At 42.7% G+C, this 18,146-nt stretch overlaps 1 protein-coding gene and 1 pseudogene across 1 annotated transcript; both read left to right on the top strand.

Moving 5' to 3' along the window:
- Positions 1–12,051: 12,051 nt before the first annotated feature.
- Positions 12,052–13,228, top strand: LOC119282232 (annotated as a pseudogene).
- A 3,775-nt stretch (positions 13,229–17,003) lies between these two features.
- LOC119282233 lies at positions 17,004–17,844 on the top strand. The gene is made up of 2 exons (XM_037562533.1): positions 17,004–17,237; positions 17,505–17,844. The coding sequence occupies exons 1-2, from the start codon at positions 17,099–17,101 to the stop codon at positions 17,732–17,734; spliced, it is 369 nt and encodes a 122-aa protein (XP_037418430.1). The 5' UTR covers positions 17,004–17,098; the 3' UTR covers positions 17,735–17,844.
- Positions 17,845–18,146: the final 302 nt, after the last annotated feature.

Consider the following 18,146-nt stretch of genomic DNA (forward strand, 5'->3'; position numbering starts at 1 on the left):
CGGCACACGGCACGGCAGCGGAGGAGGGGTTTGGGAGGCAGGCGGACCAGGATCTCCCAGATGGCGATCTCCTCGGGGAGGCTGCGTTGGAGAGGAGGCGGTGCGGCCCCCGCCATGGTCGATGGCCAGCCAGGAGCTCACTCTGGATATGGATGGTGGTGTGGAGTTGTAGTGGCGGCGGCGGCGGCGGAGAATGGGTAGGTCTTCCTGTCTCTCGTGCGGATGTGTAGTCTTTGGGACCGAGCTCTCAAAGACTCAAACGGGCTGGCCTTGGTGTGTTAAAAAAACCACGGGCTGGGCTTGGCCATCGCCCACTTTCATTTGCAAGTAACAAATCTTTGGAATCATGTAAAAAACAAATGTTTGGAATCATGTAAAAAAACATGTAGAATTTTTCAGAAGAAAATTAAGCTTTGAAATACGTTTTTCATTTCTTTTTTTACAAAAACAAGCTTCATGAAGCCCAACCTCCCAAATGGCTCACTATGATCGATGGAATTAGTATCTTCTTTGCTATCCAAGAGGAATTGGTGAATGGTGGTATGCCACCGATTCACCCTAGAATGGTACATCTACCTAAACATGTCCCCATCAGCATGATGGTATATCGCACCCATTTCTCTTATTGGAGCGATCCGGACAACATACATGACTCGATGCCCTCTGATTCTCGCTCTTGGACCTCACGTGAGGCACACTGCTAAGCCTAGTGTTGTCGTTGGCTGTGACCACTCCGACTACCATTGGCGTCATTGCGACTTCCAGCTCCTTCATCCGCTATCACTCCCACTAGTGCAGAACCGGCCTTTAGTGCCGGTTCGGCAACCGGCACTAAAGGTCCCCCCCTTTAGTACCGGTTTGTCATGAACCAGCCCGGGTGCGTGTAGGACATTAGTACCGGTTGGTAACACCAACCGGTACTAAATGTTTGGTGGGGGAGGGGGGTTGGCTTTATTTTTTATTTAATTTTTTTTGTTTGCTGGTATTTCACGATACTACAAATTGTACACGTTATGCATATATATAAATAAATTTTCTCGTACGTAGAACCGCATATATATATATAAATATATATCATCAAATGTCTCACAACCAACACCTTTAATTATTCACACATACACATGTATATACATATACAATTTCTCCTACATGTTGCCTTGGTGCCTCCGGAGCACGATGACAAGTGGTTCATGGGGGCGGTAGCGGGTAATAGTATTCTCCTTTGGGATCTATGACCTGGTCGAGCAAAAATCCGGCTATTTCCTCTTGAAGTGCTAGTATGTGCTCCGTTGGTAGGAGCTTATCCCGCACCTCTCTGAACTGTTAAGAAGAAGATCAATATGCATGTGTATTAGTTGTGTGAGTAGATATCGATAATGGTGTGAATAATATTCTGACAAACGTACCCAGTCCTGTCTATCAGATCTGCTCCTTTCGGACGCCATCATGCGAATGTTCTCGCAAACGTAGAATGCACACAGATCATTCCCCGACGCTGCTTCAGGGCCTTTATGAGAATGGAATTGAATCGGATAATGATTAATCAAGCATGATAATTAATTAATGATATTAAAACAAGAATTAAAGAGATGGTAGCTAGCTAGTACTACTTAACTACTTACCTTTGGTCGATGCCAAAACAACTTTTTTGCCCATTTTCCTGGAGTCACCTTGATGAACTTTGCCCATGCCCTGCCCGCCGGCAAACAAAATTAATAAAGGGGTTATTAAATAATTCATATCAGGAAATGACGAACTAATAATAGGCCGAGATATAGTTAATAATGATTGAAATTACCTGTTGACTATCCTCTTCACGATGGTGTAGTCTTTACCTTTTTTAAGTAGTGAGTCCAGTAATTTAACTCTTTCTTCCTCAACTTTAATGTCTAACAAGATCCAGTGGAAACTGCATGCGCACACGTTTGCATGTCTTAATTAAGCGGTTATGTGCATTAAATTAATCAACTACCGTAAACCGTATACACTTAATTATTAACATCTAACTAGCTAGTAAGCAAAAATAAAATTTGTATTACAAGACAGTGTGACTCACATGAAGTTATAAGGAAGTAGTATATCTTCATTGGTATTGAGACGCTTCAAGAACTCTAACATGCTTTCCTCTACACCTGCTTGATAAATTGGAAGATTCCATATGTACTCATTAATGTTATATGGGTCAATGAACCCAATGCCCTAGCGTTCAGATTTTTTCATTTCATACATCTTCATTCTGCATATAATACCACAGAAAAAATATAGTGATGATAATTACATGTAATGATTGATCAAAAATTATCACTACATAGGTAGCTTGAGACTTAAATTACAGAAAGAAATCACTTACAGACAATAACAACTGACGATAGACTTGTCGTGTGCGTCTTAATTGTATAACTGAAATAGTTCTGAATACTCAACGGCCAGAGCTTTCTCATGGTAGTAATGCTCATGCTTGACATTCACCATGAGGGACTCTCGATTGGAAATCTTGGTAATGTTCATGTATCATTGATGCAATTCATACATTCTCGTTGGGAGGTTCTTGACCTTGTCTGGCTCGACCAAAGGTTGGCCCCGGACATATTTCCGTTTTATTTCCGATTCTCTAAGCGGAGACATGGGCTCGATTTCGAGGAGTTGTCCAACAGAGATCTTGAGCATTTCAGCCTGCATTATATGCTCCTCCGTTATTACCACATCGCCCAACATTGTCCAACAGAGATCAAAACCATGGCACTATGTATAATAAACAACGTACGAGTAAGATAATTATACGAGTAACTATATATCCAAATCACACAAACATCAATTTGGTAATGTAAAACATTAATGAACAAGAGCCTCACCACAAGGTGGTGCCGGAGACGAGACGGTGCGGGCGACCGACGGTGGTTATGACGGAGATTTAGAAGGCACTAAGTAAACCACACCTACATATGCAAACTAAGTGTTATTTTTGACCTCAAATTGCATATAAATCAAATACTAGCACATATAATTCCTCTCAAATTACTAAACTCACAAATGAATTACTATACAAAGCATTGCAAGAGTTAATCTAGCAATGAAAGGACAAAGTTGCTAACCTTTGTGATCATTTGAATGGATGGGGGCCTTCAAATCTTGACAAATTTTGGGCAAAATTTATGATGAGCTCGAGGAAGAGAGGGGAAGAACAGAGGAAGTGAGGGGAAAGGGGAAGAACAGAGCGAGCTCGGGTGGACGAAGGGTTTATGTACGACGATCTTTAGTACCGGTTCGTGCCACGAACCGGTACTTAAGGTGCTGGAGGGGCCCCAGACTGACAACATCCTGCCACCACTCTCTTTAGTACCGGTTCGTGGCACGAACTGGTGCTAAATGTTTGCCACGAACCGGTACTAATGAAAGCGGCCGGCTAGCTGTTGGAACCGGCACTAATGGACACATTAGTGCCGGCTCAAAATCAAACCGGCACTAATGTGTCTCAGATTTGACCCTTTTTCTACTAGTGTCCTTCATCGGAACATTATCCACCTCTAGTGCCTGTGGTCGCCACTCCTTTATCTCTAAGGCCACTGCTCCTGCCTCAGCCTCTCCTATATGTGTGGGTCTGGCTTAGATTACCTTCATCAATCGGCCATGTGCAAGTCATAGCTTAATCATTTGATTTGCTAGTCACACCGGAATGGTCGTATTATCCTGAAATGCCACGACTCTAGCTCAAACCAATCCTTTGTAAAGTTGTTAAACCTCAGACCCATCAGTTGGATAAAACTCTTCAGTAGCCAAGTAAAGTATGCAAGTATGTCTAGCCCACCAAAAGTATTTCTAAAACTACCAAGCAACCAAGAACCGTGGTCATTAGGGTAGAAAAGTGAAGGAAATATGCCCTAGAGGCAATAATAAAGTTATTATTTATTTCCTTAATTCATGATAAATGTTTATTATTCATGCTAGAATTGTATTAACCGGAAACTTAGTGCATGTGTGAATACATAGACAAAACATAGTGTCCCTAGTATGCCTCTACTTGACTAGCTCGTTAATCAAAGATGGTTATGTTTCCTAACCATAGACATGTGTTGTCATTTAATGAACGAGATCACAACATTAGGAGAATGATGTGATGGACATGACCCATCTGTTAGCTTAGCATTATGATCGTGTTAGTTTCATTGCTACTGCTTTCTTCATGACTTATACAAGTTCCTCAGACTATGAGATTATGCAACTCCCGAATACCGAAGGAACACTTTGTGTGCTACTAAACGTCACAACGTAAAAGGGTGATTATAAAGGTCCTCTACAGGTGTCTCCGAAGGTGTTTGTTGGTTTGGCATAGATCGAGATTAGGATTTGTCACTCCGTGTTTCGGAGAGGTATCTCTAGGCCCTCTCGGTAATACTCATCACTATAAGCCTTGCAAGCATTGTGACTAATGAGTTAGTTGCGGGTTGAAGTATTACGGAACAAGTAAAGAGACTTGCCGGTAACGAGATTGAACTAGGTATTGAGATACCGACGATCGAATCTCGGGCAAGTAACATACCGATGACAAAGGGAACAACGTTTGTTGTTATGCGGTTTGACTGATAAAGATCTTCGTAGAATATGTAGGAACCAATATGAGCATCCAGGTTCCGCTATTGGTTATTGACCGAATATGAGTCTCGGTCATGTCTACATAGTTCTCAAACCCGTAGAGTCTGCATGCTTAACGTTCGATGACGATTGTTATTATGAGTTTATGTGTTTTGATGTACCGAAGATAGTTCAGAATCCTGGATGTGATCACGTACATGGCGCGGAGTCTCGGAATGGTCGATACATAAAGATTGATATATTGGACGACTATATTCAGACACATGAAGTGTTGCGGGTGATTTCAGAGAAAACCGGATTGCCGAAGGGTTACCGACCCCCCCCCCCCCGGAGAACTAATGGGCCACATGGGCCTTAGTGGAGAGAGAGAGGGCCGGCTAGGGTAGGCCGCGCGCCCCTCCCCCTCTGGTTCGAATTGGACTAGGGGAGGGGGGGTGGCGCCCCACTTTCCTTCTCCCTCTCCTCCTTCCTTTCCCCTTCCTAGTAGGAGTAGGAAAGGGAAGTCCTACTCCTACTAGGAGGAGGACTCCTCCCTTCCTTGGCGCGCCCCAAGGGCCAGTCGGTCTCCCCCATGCTCCTTTATATACGGGGGCAGGGGGCACCCTAGAACACACAAGTTGACATTGTTTAGCCGTGTGCGGTGCCCCCCTCCACAGTTACACACCTCGGTCATATTGTCGTAGTGCTTAGGCGAAGCCCTACGCCGGTAACTTCATCATCACCGTCACCACGCCGTCGTGCTGACGAAACTCTCCCTCGACCTCAACTGGACCAAGAGTACGAGGGACGTCCCCGAGCTGAAGGTGTGCTGATCGTGGAGGTGCTGTACGTTCGGTGCTAAGATTGGTCGGATCATGAAGACGTACGACTACATCAACCGCGTTGTCATAACGCTTCCGCTTTCGGTCTACGAGGGTACGTGGACACACTCTCCCCTCTCGTTGCTATGCATCACCATGATCTTGCGTGTGCATAGGATTTTTTCTAAATTACTACGTTCCCCACAAAAAGAGGGTGGACCCTTTTATGTCAAAAGTACTAATGAGAATTATTAGACTCGATGAGAACCACTATTGTTGGGCAATAGAAGAAGGTAGATTATTTTCAAGTCACAAAGCAAAGAATGTATGATACACAAATTGTATAATCTTTTCAAAATAATCATTGCTAACAATATTTTATAAAATGTTTGATCCACAGGATTAAAAAGAGGAGTAAGAAAACCCGCCAAATTGTTTTGTCATGTTATGAATCCAATGGGATAGAATATATGCCAAAGTATTTTGATTACACAAAAGAAGAAGATAAAATAATCTTTCAAAGAGTTGAGTCAATATAATATTTCTTATAAAATACTGTTGTGTAAAAGAATCCTCCACGAAAAAGAACTGATGTAGAAAAAGTTCATTTGGATGCTATCCTCTAAATTTTATAGAAGTCCTTCAAATCAAAGATGCCCTTATAGTGAAGATCTATCCATACAATGGCTGGCCTGATCGATTATTAATATTGATCCTATTATCTTTATCCAAAAAGATAGAAAGGGAAGTGCCTCATGAATGTCATCCAGATTTTTCGCCTCTTGATTCTTGCTCTGTATAAACAATTGTGGAGACACACATGATCCATTTATAATGACCAAGCAAGCAAGCAACATGTCCTCATGCCTTGTAAATAACCAATTTTATCATAGAAAAATGAAAATGAAAATATTCCAAGATGTATATTTGGATATCAATATGGAGACACCTCTCCGGATCCTCTAATTGAAAGAGAGATTGAGAGGGATCAAGAATCCTAATTCATGCTATTTGAAATGGATCCAATTCTATTGAGTCTCACTCATAGTGATCATTGCTCGTTAGCAAAGAATGACCTTCGTTATCAAAGGATTGAACAACCGGAATCCATTTACTTATGATACCTAGTTGGCATTGATAACAAGGATTACCCCCTTTACCTCCGCAGACTTTGCGGCCGGCAAAATCAACATCGTGGGCTATATATGCTCAAAAATTAATAATTTTGGGGTTACCGGAAGGGTTTTGGGGTTTGCCGGTTAATACTTAATACCAAAAATTAATATATAGGTGAAAAATGTTTCCGATGATGTTAAATTAATAATATAAATCTCTAATAATGATTAGGAGGCTTTTATAATGAGAGTTTTGCCCATAAAAGGAATCATAATAAGGACTTGCAATTTGTAGAAATTATCAAGTAGTACTTTCTCCGGGTTCCGATCCAGAGTATGTTCCCGTTCACTTGTTAAGGAAATGGCTATCAAGAACGAATTAAGCCTTTATCCATTTTTTCTTTTTAAATACCCCTCCTTCAAAAGGATTTCCGCTTGCTCGGTGAATGCCTTGCTAGAAGATATAATTTCTGGGAATTGAGGTTTAGTATCTTTTAGATGTTTACGTAACTCATCTAGAAATTTATTTACCTGTTCAATTTCTAACGAATCAATATATCCTCCTTGCGTTAAAATGGTACTTGGCATAGTTATTGTGCTTAAATCATTTTTAGAGTTCTGTATTTTAGGAATGGTATGAAGAATATACAGGGCCCATGAAAGGAAGATCAATGACTCATATAAATTACTTAATGAAAAATGTCCCAAGGAAGCCCAACGAGAAACTAAGAATCCTGTTATAGAGAAAAAAGTAACTATCATTCCTTTTTTTGACGAATCACGTAACAATCAAGGATATTGTTCTTTCGGAAGCTTGTACTTTCTTTTCAGTTTGAAAGCTCTGATATATTCCCCTGTGTGTTTTCCCATCTGAGATGTGTGTTCTAGGCGTCCAATTCATATCCATTTTGCAGTTCCTAGAGTTACAGTTCTCATAGTGCCCAGTTCATGCACAAGCTTGTAATCTTCCATGTAACTTATATGTCATAGCTTTTGTTCCTGCCATGATGAGCCTTTCTTCCTCTGTTTACTTCAGGTTGAGTAGAGCAATTTAATGACCTCGCAGGATGAAGTTACGAGGAGTGATCAGTTTTGGATGCAAATTCCCTGTGCCTCCGAAAGGTACTACCATAGAAATATTGATACAATTTCTCCATGGCAATTTGGATATACCTTTGATATATATCTTCAGGTAAGGAAAATATGCTCAACTTTAAGAAGCTTATGTTTCTAACAAACAGAAGACAGATGAACAAAACTGTATGCTGGTGGTGCTGCACCTTAGTTTTGCAATTTGTTCTTTGTTGGATTTCGGTGTTACTGCAGAAAAAGCAGCTAGATGGATCTGCTAGATTCAGATGTCTACATACTAAGTGGTTTAGAACTCAATCTCTAGGTATGCTGCAACAGTAAGCAGAGAACGACGGCCACCTGGCCTTTCCTTACGACCGGAAAGCAACAAGTGATTTGGTGGTCGAGTTACACGAAGACCGCGGTCGTACTCCACTTCGGCTTCCTGTGTCTGCGACTCCTGCGTAGGTGGTGGAGTCTGGAATCCTTGTTGCGAACCTGATGCGTAATTGTAGGCGTATTGTTGTGACTCCTCGGAGATAAAAGATGGGCCAATAACGTCCCCTTCGAAGAAGTCTGTAACTACTGCTGTAACCGTGTCGCCATGATCATGTGATGCTCCCCGGATGCGTGTGTTAAGGCCATGTTGGGTGTCCTCACCCTTCCCATGTATGATCAGGTATGTCATGCACATAGAAACATTGTATACATATTGTTAGAGGACAATATGTGGTATCATTGTAAATGCATTAAAATATAAACATGACTACCTGATCAGATCCATTGCCTGTACTGTCTGACCATTGTACGTGGTACTGGTTTATCTCTGAGACACGAGTCTCCTCTAGCATGGAGATCCCTCGCGTGGATAGATACGGCTGAGATCCCTCACTTTGGGTGTATGCGTCATATCCTGTGTACGCATATGGGTTCAAGCAAAGAGTCTGCTCGGGCATCGAATCCAAGCCGGTGCCATGGTCCTGAGATGTCTGCCCCTAACGAAGTTGCACCGAAGAAGAGCGATGCACTGGCAGCGATGAGTCATGTCGTTGCAATGTCGTTGTAGTACTCGGACCCTCCCCCCACTGCCCATGGCTCGTAAGCGCCTCGCTCGGTCTGGACGATGGCACCGCACTAGGTCTGGCTGATCTTACTACCGACATGTTGTACGCTCCAGTGACAACGTCGTCGCCTCTACCGCATGTGAACTTTGTTGCCACATAGTCTTGAAGACATTTGTGGAATGACTTGCGAGCTGGGCCCCGGGCCGACATTATTTCCGCCGCCATCTGACCTACTTCTTTGCAAGTTTCAAGCTGAACAATATTTGGTTGAAATGATTATGAAATGATGGACCTGAAAAAGTTACTAGTGATTACCAGTTGGTCATGATAGTAAGCTGCATGCAGCTCAATATGTCTATGCATCTGCTTCTCCTGTGTGAGATGTCTGCCCCTAACGAAGTTGCACCGAAGAAGAGCGATGCAGTGGCAGTGATGAGTCATGTCGTTGCAATGTCGTTGTAGTACTCGGACCCTCCCCCCACTGCCCATGGCTCGTAAGCGCCTCGCTCGGTCTGGACGATGGCACCGCACTAGGTCTGGCTGATCTTACTACCGACATGTTGTACGCTCCAGTGACAACGTCGTCGCCTCTACCGCATGTGAACTTTGTTGCCACATAGTCTTGAAGACATTTGTGGAATGACTTGCGAGCTGGGCCCCGGGCCGACATTATTTCCGCCGCCAACTGACCTACTTCTTTGCAAGTTTCAAGCTGAACAATATTTGGTTGAAATGATTATGAAATGATGGACCTGAAAAAGTTACTAGTGATTACCAGTTGGTCATGATAGTAAGCTGCATGCAGCTCAATATGTCTATGCATCTGCTTCTCCTGTGTGAGATGTGTTGGTATTGTTATTGTAGCTGGTTGACTGGCCAGGCTAGTATGCGTGCTGATGCAGTGCCACTGCTTGTATGCTTGAGTTGTACTTCCATCGTACGGTCTGCAAAAAATAAATAATTACATCAACGGTTGTGATGAAAGCAAAGCATCTTCACGCATAGCATGTTCATCGTAATAAAATAATGTAAATAAAATGTACCTAAGTTGACGCACTATATCTGCTAGCGCTTCATTTTCCCACTTGTGTACCCATTGAATGTTGCGTTCCCTCCAATCATAACAACTCGAATCCTTGCCCATATTGATTAGCCTGCAAATTATGTAACAAAGTGTGAGTTTAGTAAACTAAAAAAGACACTAACTATTTAGGGAGGTCACATCTTACTTATGGGTTTCCTCGTCGGTACATCTTGAAAAAGGTGGTGGGATCTCTTGATAGAGGCCGAACTGTCTCATGACACGCTCTGGGTTGATTCAGCAATGTCGATATCACTGTCCCCACAGTTGAAAGAAGATTTTTTAGGTGCCTTGTAACTTTTGTTGCAAGGTCAGTGGAGAATCCGGGTCATTCATATTCTAGCTCAGAAGCTACAGAAGAAGCATTCGTTCAGAGTCTCAGACAATCACCCTCAGAAAGAAAAAGGAAGCTTCAGAGGAGGAAACCTAAACTATTAGTGCATGCTATTCTTTCTCAAAAGAACTAGTGTATGCTTGAGATATTAAGTGAAACTGATGATTTTCGCTGGCAAACGTTGCAACGTCCAATTTTCTTTACTTAGCTGAACATCCAACTTACTAGGACCCGAAGAATCCCCAAGAACCAGGGAACCCGGGACCTCACTGGATGCACTTGTACCTGTCGTTCTGTGGACCACTCTCAGCTACTGGTCAGTCTGCTCCAAGATGCAGATACTATTTTGAGCTCCCTGCCTACTATTGCCTTGCATTACAGTACAAATTTGAGTTCTTGATTCTCTCGCCGGTGATCTTTCTACACAATTTAATTTTATGGTGAAGTATGATCTAAGAGTGTAATCAACACCTTTATCCTACGAACAACAACAGATAAATTGTAGACCCAGGGAGCATTACAAAAATATAAGAACATTCTAGGTCCGGCTGCCGCATACGGTTGTTTCACAGACAACCAGCAAACAAATGTAAACATGTTTCTTGCCTAGAACAGGGCGTTGCAAAATTACAAGGCTTATGGAGAACAATGAGGCACGTCATATAATCATAGCTTCAGTTGCAAGGCTCAATATATAGAAGTAGGAAAAAGGTTGGGCCAACATTCTCTACTGCAGAAATTAAGAACCACATTGCATACAAGATAGCATCAAGCTAAACAGTGATTGGGTACATATTATGTCCTAATTAAGATAGCTAACAGTAATCCCATGACAGAAGATAACACCAAAAACAAGTCAAGGCCTCCTCTGGCGGCACCGAGGGGTGAGGGAAGGGAGAGCCGGCGGCTAGGATTTCGTCGTCTCCCGTGTCGCCCCGAGCGGAGTGACGCGGAGGCAGAGCCTTCTATTCCTCTCTCTCTTAGTTTCCCCTCATTGATTGTTTTTTCTTTTATTTTTGAATATTTATGGACTTCCATTTAAAAAAATGATCATGTAGGAGACATATGGTGATGATGTTGCCTGCATGTAGGCACCAATGTTAACCAAAACTACTCTGATGGCCTAAAAGTACAAGGCATTGAGATTTAAACTAGGATGGTAGGCATGAAAACATTACATCGGAATACAAGAAGAATTAATGCAACATATTTTTGACTGAAAATTAATCCAACATATTTAACTTTGAGTTCTTTTTGCCATGCTATCAGCTAAAACCCAGATATCAAATGTGGGCCCAGCCACCATGAAAAAATCTTCCTTGTGGGTCCCTCTGAAACAGAAAATTAGGAAGTATAAGTTTTGTTGAATTTTCATTCATTTGAAATGTTTATGTACATGCCTTTTACAGTTGTCTTAAAAAGATGCATTTTTATTAAAAGATCATGGCATCCAGATTTGTATGAACTATTTTCCCAAGTTTAGTTTCCCTTTTATGTAGTACTACTACAGGTATGACATGCACCAGAATCAAGAAAAATGGACTACTTTCATAGGATTCAAAATCCTTAGGATTTTATGAGTCTGTAGTAATACTAGCTCCATTCGAAAACGTCATATATCTTAGAAGGGAGGTAGTAGGAAGGGTGCTGCAATTTTTTTGGAATTGATTATCTATGTTCACGATGTCATATGAATTTCAGTAAACACTGTAAACTTTTATTGTAGCCATCAGCACAAAATCGAGACATGTTCCTATCCAAATGGCCATCTCTACAATTTTTGGGCATTTTTCAAACAATCTATTATGCGTTTACATGCCTGGATATTTATTTATTTATTGTAGTAGAAGACTGGAATCTGATAGTACAAACGCATAATGAAATTTGAGTTTTAAGCCCAGCCCGTGTGAGAGGAGGGTTCTATACGCTCGTCCCCACTCCTCCTATTCCATAGCCCCCTCTCCGCCGCCACCAGCACAGCTCCCAGCCGGCGACCATGGCGGAGGAGGCTGCGGCAGCAGCAGCGGCGCCTCTCCTCGAGGGCCTCCCAGACGAGATCGTCATGTGGGAGATCCTCGTCCGCCTCGACCCCAAATCCCTCCTCCGCTCCCGCGCCGTCCGCCGCGCCTGGCGCTGCGCCACCTCCACCCGCCGCTTCCTCCTCGCCCACCACGCCCGCCAGCCAACCCTCCCTTTCGTCTGCAGAGACAGATCCCATAGCATCCTCGCCTTCGACCACCGGGCCGCCGCCGATGCCCAGCTCCACACCGTCGCCCGGCTTGCCGAGCCCTTCCTTCTCGAGGCCTCCTGCGACGGCCTCCTCGTCCTCTCCAGGTGCGCCCGCCGCTTCTCCGTCTACAACCCGGCCACGCGTGAGCATGCCTCCCTCAGGTGTCCAGTCTGGGACTTCAACATCGTGGGGATGTATCCACATCCACCTACCGGCGAGTACAGGCTGCTACTGCGATGTTGCGACATGAACATGCCTAAGGAGGAAATTGGCTGCTATGTCCTTCCGTTGGGCTCCGACGACCAGCCACCGAGGTACATCGGGTGTCCGGAGAGAGAAGTGATCTCAGCGCTCTTCAATGTACCTGTCTGGGCGCGTCATAGTCTGCATTGGTACCCACTGCCTTGTCTGAAATATGAGACTGAAAGCGCCCAGCTCGAGGATCAGGCTGAACAGCAACTGGTAATAGTTTTCGACACCATAGCTGAGTCGTTTCGGCAGATGCGTGCTCCACTTGCTTCCACCTACTCATCTATCTTTGAGGTGGATGGCATGCTTGGCATCTATAGCTCTAACAGGGCTAAGGAAATTGTTGATATATGGGTGCTGCAGAAAACTATGAAAGTGAGATTTGGGACTTAAAGTACTGGGTTGAATTGCCGCTCACACAGATCAGGAGGAAGCTTGAAGCCCGTGATGGTGATGGCAATTGGTATGTGATTGTTGCTTCGGGTGATGGTGATGTGCTCTTGCTAGTCAGGTTTGCCCATTGGCTGTTTTACGTTGACACTGATGGCAAACTGGTTGCTAGCTTCCAAGACATCAATTTCTATAAATATGGGCTCAAACAGACTCTTGTTCCTCATGATTTCTTCACAACACGAGAAGGTTTTGCTGCGGACGCTTCACCATTCATCTGATGGCTGTTGAGTGAGGTGGTGCCTCAAGGGCCTAGTTTTCATAACCCTCATAAGCTGCAGGGTCTATGAGCTGGATCAAGTATGAGCATGCTCATTTCTTCTTTTTATGTTGATGCATAAAAAGTTATGATAAGAAGTGACTGTTATGTGGATCTATGCTTGTTTAGATACCCCTTCGGGCTGAGGTTATGTCTTGTGTTAATGCTAAACTTATCAAGCTGTTTGCTCTCCTTTATAACAAATTCCAACTGATCCACCTCATGTCTCTATTTTCTTGGCTGGGTACTTGCTTTATTCTGTTTATCTAGTTGTCTTCTCCGTACTGGATGTTGAGCAATCTTCATGCCTCACATCATTATTTCTTAACTGAAGAATTGATTTTACCTCTTGATATAGTGGTCTTCTTAATAGTCAGTTTTTAGTGTTTTTCCTGTTTGTACCCTTTGTTGTACCTGACAATTGGAAGAGGCAGATTTTCCTCTTTGCTGACTTGCAAGCGACACCTGATCTCTAGAATGCTTTGGAGAACTGCTGGTCAAATTGAATGCTTCCATATTGCATCATAATAGTCAACTTCTCAATGAAGTGTCCTGTTATAATTCTGTTTTCTTCAGGCATCTACCACTATGAACTGTGACTCTCTGTGCTACTGGTTGTAACTAAGATATGAGCGCAGGTGATGTGGTGCTCTCTTAAAGCAAACTTGGCTGATGTAGAATTATGTAATGGATTGTAGTTATGTGCATTTGTGGGAGCTGGTGGTCTGTTCTGGGACCATTTTACGTGTCTGTCATGATAGGATGGAACAGTTCTATCCCTTGTAGGATTTAGACAACTTTCGCTCTAACAAATGATTCAAAATCTTCTTGATTTCTTGCCTAACGAATTATTTTAGAATAGGTTCCAATCTCATATTCTGGCCCTTTGTCCAAGAGCTAATAATTCAGAGAAATGATGCAGATGGTTAGGTAGATCTTATTGGACATGGTTGTAGTAGTATTCTTCTAGAAAAGAGCGGTACAACAACCTGAAAATCTATGGACATCTTATTATGTTCTTCTGTTGCACGGTTCGCAATTATTATCTCTTATTATTTCAAGTCAGCTGTTAACCACTTCGGGTAAAGGCTTTGCGTGATGCTTGTAGCACAGTTGCTCTTAATAACTTCAGCAGTACTTGAAAGTTTTTGCTTGAGTCAACGCTCCCTAAAATTTATGCCTCCTGGAACTGTGCTGACGTGGAAGGCGTGTGTTGGTCGCTCCCGGGCATGTAGGCGTCTGCCCGCCATTGAAGAGATCACCTTGCTGCACGGACGGAAATCTATGCTAGCTATCTCAATTATTCGGTTATTTTCTTCCCAATTTGAGTGCAAATCCTCAGTAGTATATGTGTGCATGTCAAGCTTGGTCTGTCTACAACCTACTCTTTGAACACCTCTAAGTTGAACGTGAAAATTTGCGTGTCAGACTTGTCCTGTGCCTGAATGAGAACAACATCGTTCACCAGTAGCTGTTTGTCTGAGTACATGTGCATTCCTACTATACCTCTTGTTTACAACTTTGATATATATCTTCAGGTAAGGAAAATATGCTCAACCTTTTAGAAGCTTGTGTTTGTGAACAAAACGATACGCTGATGGTGCAATATATATATATATATATATTACTTTCTTCATTTGTTCTTTGTTGGATTTCGGGGTAACTGCAGAAAAGTCAGCTAGATGAGTCTGGTAGATTCAGATGTTTACATACTATTTTTGTTATGAAACAAAGTTGTTTAGAACTCAATCTCTACAGCTCAAAATGTCCTTGTAATGCGGCAACAGTAAGCTTGCAGAGAACTGTAGTTGAAAGTAAGATGAACGATTCTGTTCCCTGTGGGCTTTGCTTCTGCAGAGAACAGTAGTTTAAAGCAACATTAAGCATGCAGAGAACAGAGTTCTGCTTCTACGATTGAACCTTTCAATATGCACCGTGCCTCATGTTCCCTGTGGGCTTTGCTGCTTTTACAATTATGTTCTAAGCAAGAAACTAATGATCTATGGAACTGATGTATGCTGCAGCTAGACTTAGAGAAGGTGTTACTATAGAAACACAATTTTTGTAATGCTCCTGGGCGTCGATGCTTCACCCGTAGATAGATGGGTCGATACCATTTTGCTCTGCTTTTGAAGTACTTTTCAATTGATCCGCTTCATGTCTCTATTTTCTTGGATGAGTACTTGCTTTATTCTATTCCCTCTGTCTCATAATATAAGAGTGTTTTTTACACTAGTGCAGTGTCGAAAACGCTCTTATATTATGGGACGGAGGGAGTATTTATTATCTAGTGGTCTTCTTTGTCAAAAATGCTCTTATAAGAGTGTTTTTCTTGGAGTATTTATTCTATTTATCTAGTGGTCTTCTCAGTACTTGTTATTTATCTAGGGGTCTTCCTAATAGTCCGTTCTTTTTAGTGTATTTCCTGTTTGTACCTTTTGTTTTAGCTGGTTAAATTCAATGCCTCCATATTGTATCATAATGCATTTCTGGGAGCTGAATGCGTTGGGGCCATTTTACATGTGTCTGTCATGATAGGTTGGAACAGTTTTATTTCTTGCAGGATTTGGACATGTTTTACTCTAACAAATGATTCCAAATCTTCTTGATTTCTTGAATAAATAATGGGAATTTAGGTTAGGTTCCAATGCCATATTCTGGCCCTTTGCTCAGGAGCTAATAATTCAGATAAATGATGGAGATGGTTACGTAGGACTTGTGGAAACTAAGCTCACCACTATAGCAAGAGTTAGACATGGTTGTGGTAGTATTCTTGTAGAAAAGACTGGTACCGCAACCTGAAAATCTATGAACATCTTATTACATTTTCCTGTTGCGCAGTTTGCAAATATCGTCTCTTGTTATTTCAGTTTAGCCGTTAACCATTTTGGATAAAAAGGCTTCATGCGATGTTTGTAGCACAATTGTTCTTAATAAATCCAGCTGTGCTTTGTTGCATTTGCTTCAGTCAACTGTAAATGCCCCTGAAAAATTGATGTCTCCTAGAACTGTGCTGATGTGGAGGGCATGTGCGGGTCGCTGTGGGGCACGCACAGAGGCGTATGCCCGCCTTCGACAAGGTCACCTTGCTGCACGGACGAAAACCTATGCTAGCTATCTCAATTATTCAGCTATATTCTTGTTGGTCAGATTGTCAAATCCTGAGTAGTATATCAAGCTTAATTATATGTATACATGTCGAGATTAGTCTATCTGCGACCTACTCTTTGAACACCTCTAAGTTGCATGTGAAAATTGCCTGACTGACTTGCTCTGCGCCTGATTAAGAACGAAGTTGTTCACCAGTAGCTATTTGTCTGATTTACATATACAACTCTGTTATATATCTTCAGGTAAGGGAGATATTTGCAACTTTTTAGAAGAAGCTTCTGTTTGTAACAAACAGAAGATAAATGGACAAAACTGTCCGCTAGTCCTGCACCTTACATTTGCAATTTGTTTGTTGTTTGATTTCGGTGTTGCTTTAGAAAAATCAGCTAGATGGGTCTGCTAGATTTAGATGTCCACATACTATTTTTGCTATGAAACAAAGTGGTTTAGAACTCAAGCTCTAGTGCTCAATATGTCCCTGTAATGCTGCAATAGTAAGCAGAGAACAGTAGTTGAAATGGAAGTAAGATAGAGCAGTGGGTGAGCCATTGAACAGAAGGTACATGCACAACTACCAGTTCTCACTCTACCTCTATAAATCCTTCTTCACCACAAACTGCTACACCATGTCTCGGTTTGTTCTTTCTGATTGAGTTGTGAAGCTCTAGTTAACCATTCATCAGCAGCTTAGCTTGTTTTTTCATTTTATTTTAGTAGGAGCAATTCAGGGTAAGATGGGTCCACATGGGCCTGGAGGACCGGGCTGGGGAGACCCTGCAGGATGGGGCCCTGGAGGGTGGGGTCCGGTTCCACCTGGTGGGCCTGGGTTTCCTGGTAGCCCTGGTTCTTGGGGGCCTGGGCTCGGTGGATTCCTCGGATCCTGGTAAGTTGAATTCTCAGCTAACTGATGGAGATCATCAAGTCATTCAGTTACATGACATTTTTTTTCCTTTTAAAAAATCAGACTATTCACCCTGGCAGACGATTAGTCTGGTTCAGGGATCAAGTGTAATTTTTTTTAGCACCAACTCAAGCTTCACTTCCAAGCCATGATGCATGTATACTATTAGTACTTTAATTTTGCACCTCTGAACCCCTTTGTTTTATGTATGAATAAACCTGCAACTCTGAACGAGTTTTTCTTCTGCAGCTTCCATCTCCTGTGCTGCTGCTGCCTACTCCAAGATTGCTGCGGCCCTCTCTTCGGACGACCAGGCCCTGGCGGCCAGCCACCCCCTTTCCAATAGCCTGCGGAGCTGCTGGCTACAAGAAACAACTCATTCGATCACAATTCCTAGACTAAATATGCATGGAAGAACCCACTTGTGTGAAGATATTGCATCTTGGAAGTTTCCCTTGCTGCTATGTAAACATTACTGAAAATCATATGGTCTTTGGTAGTATACTTGTGAAGTTTCCCTTGTTGCTGTCTTACATAGTTTACCTGGTGCTACTGCTATTTCAGAATGCAATTACACTACTGAAGATCACATGGTCATGTCTCTCTCCTGGAGAAGTGGAGATCATTTCTTTCGGTCTTACCTTGTACCTTTGCTGATGCGTTTCACAGCCTAGCTCTCTCCACTTTATACTTTGTTGATGCATTTCAGAGGCAGAGAAGTGCACCGAGTACTAGTGTTCTCTCTTGGTAGGTGCCGAGACAGCATGATGCCATCCTTAGGTGGTCAAACGCACACAACAACCTATAGGTGTGCAGGGGTCCAACCGGCCAAGCTTAGACAGACCCTGGGCTACTGTGTTACATTCTTGGCGAGCATGATCTAACCGAATC

The sequence above is a fragment of the Triticum dicoccoides genome, chromosome 3B, assembly GCF_002162155.2.
Source record: "Triticum dicoccoides isolate Atlit2015 ecotype Zavitan chromosome 3B, WEW_v2.0, whole genome shotgun sequence".
Lineage (NCBI taxonomy): Eukaryota > Viridiplantae > Streptophyta > Magnoliopsida > Poales > Poaceae > Triticum > Triticum dicoccoides.

Coding starts and splice junctions, on each gene's coding strand:
- LOC119282233 (XM_037562533.1), top strand. CDS start 17,099: ATGGGCCTGGAGGACCGGGCTGGGGAGACCCTGCAGGATGGGGCCCTG. Junction 17,238..17,504: donor GGTGGATTCCTCGGATCCTG/GTAAGTTGAATT, acceptor TTTCTTCTGCAG/CTTCCATCTCCTGTGCTGCT.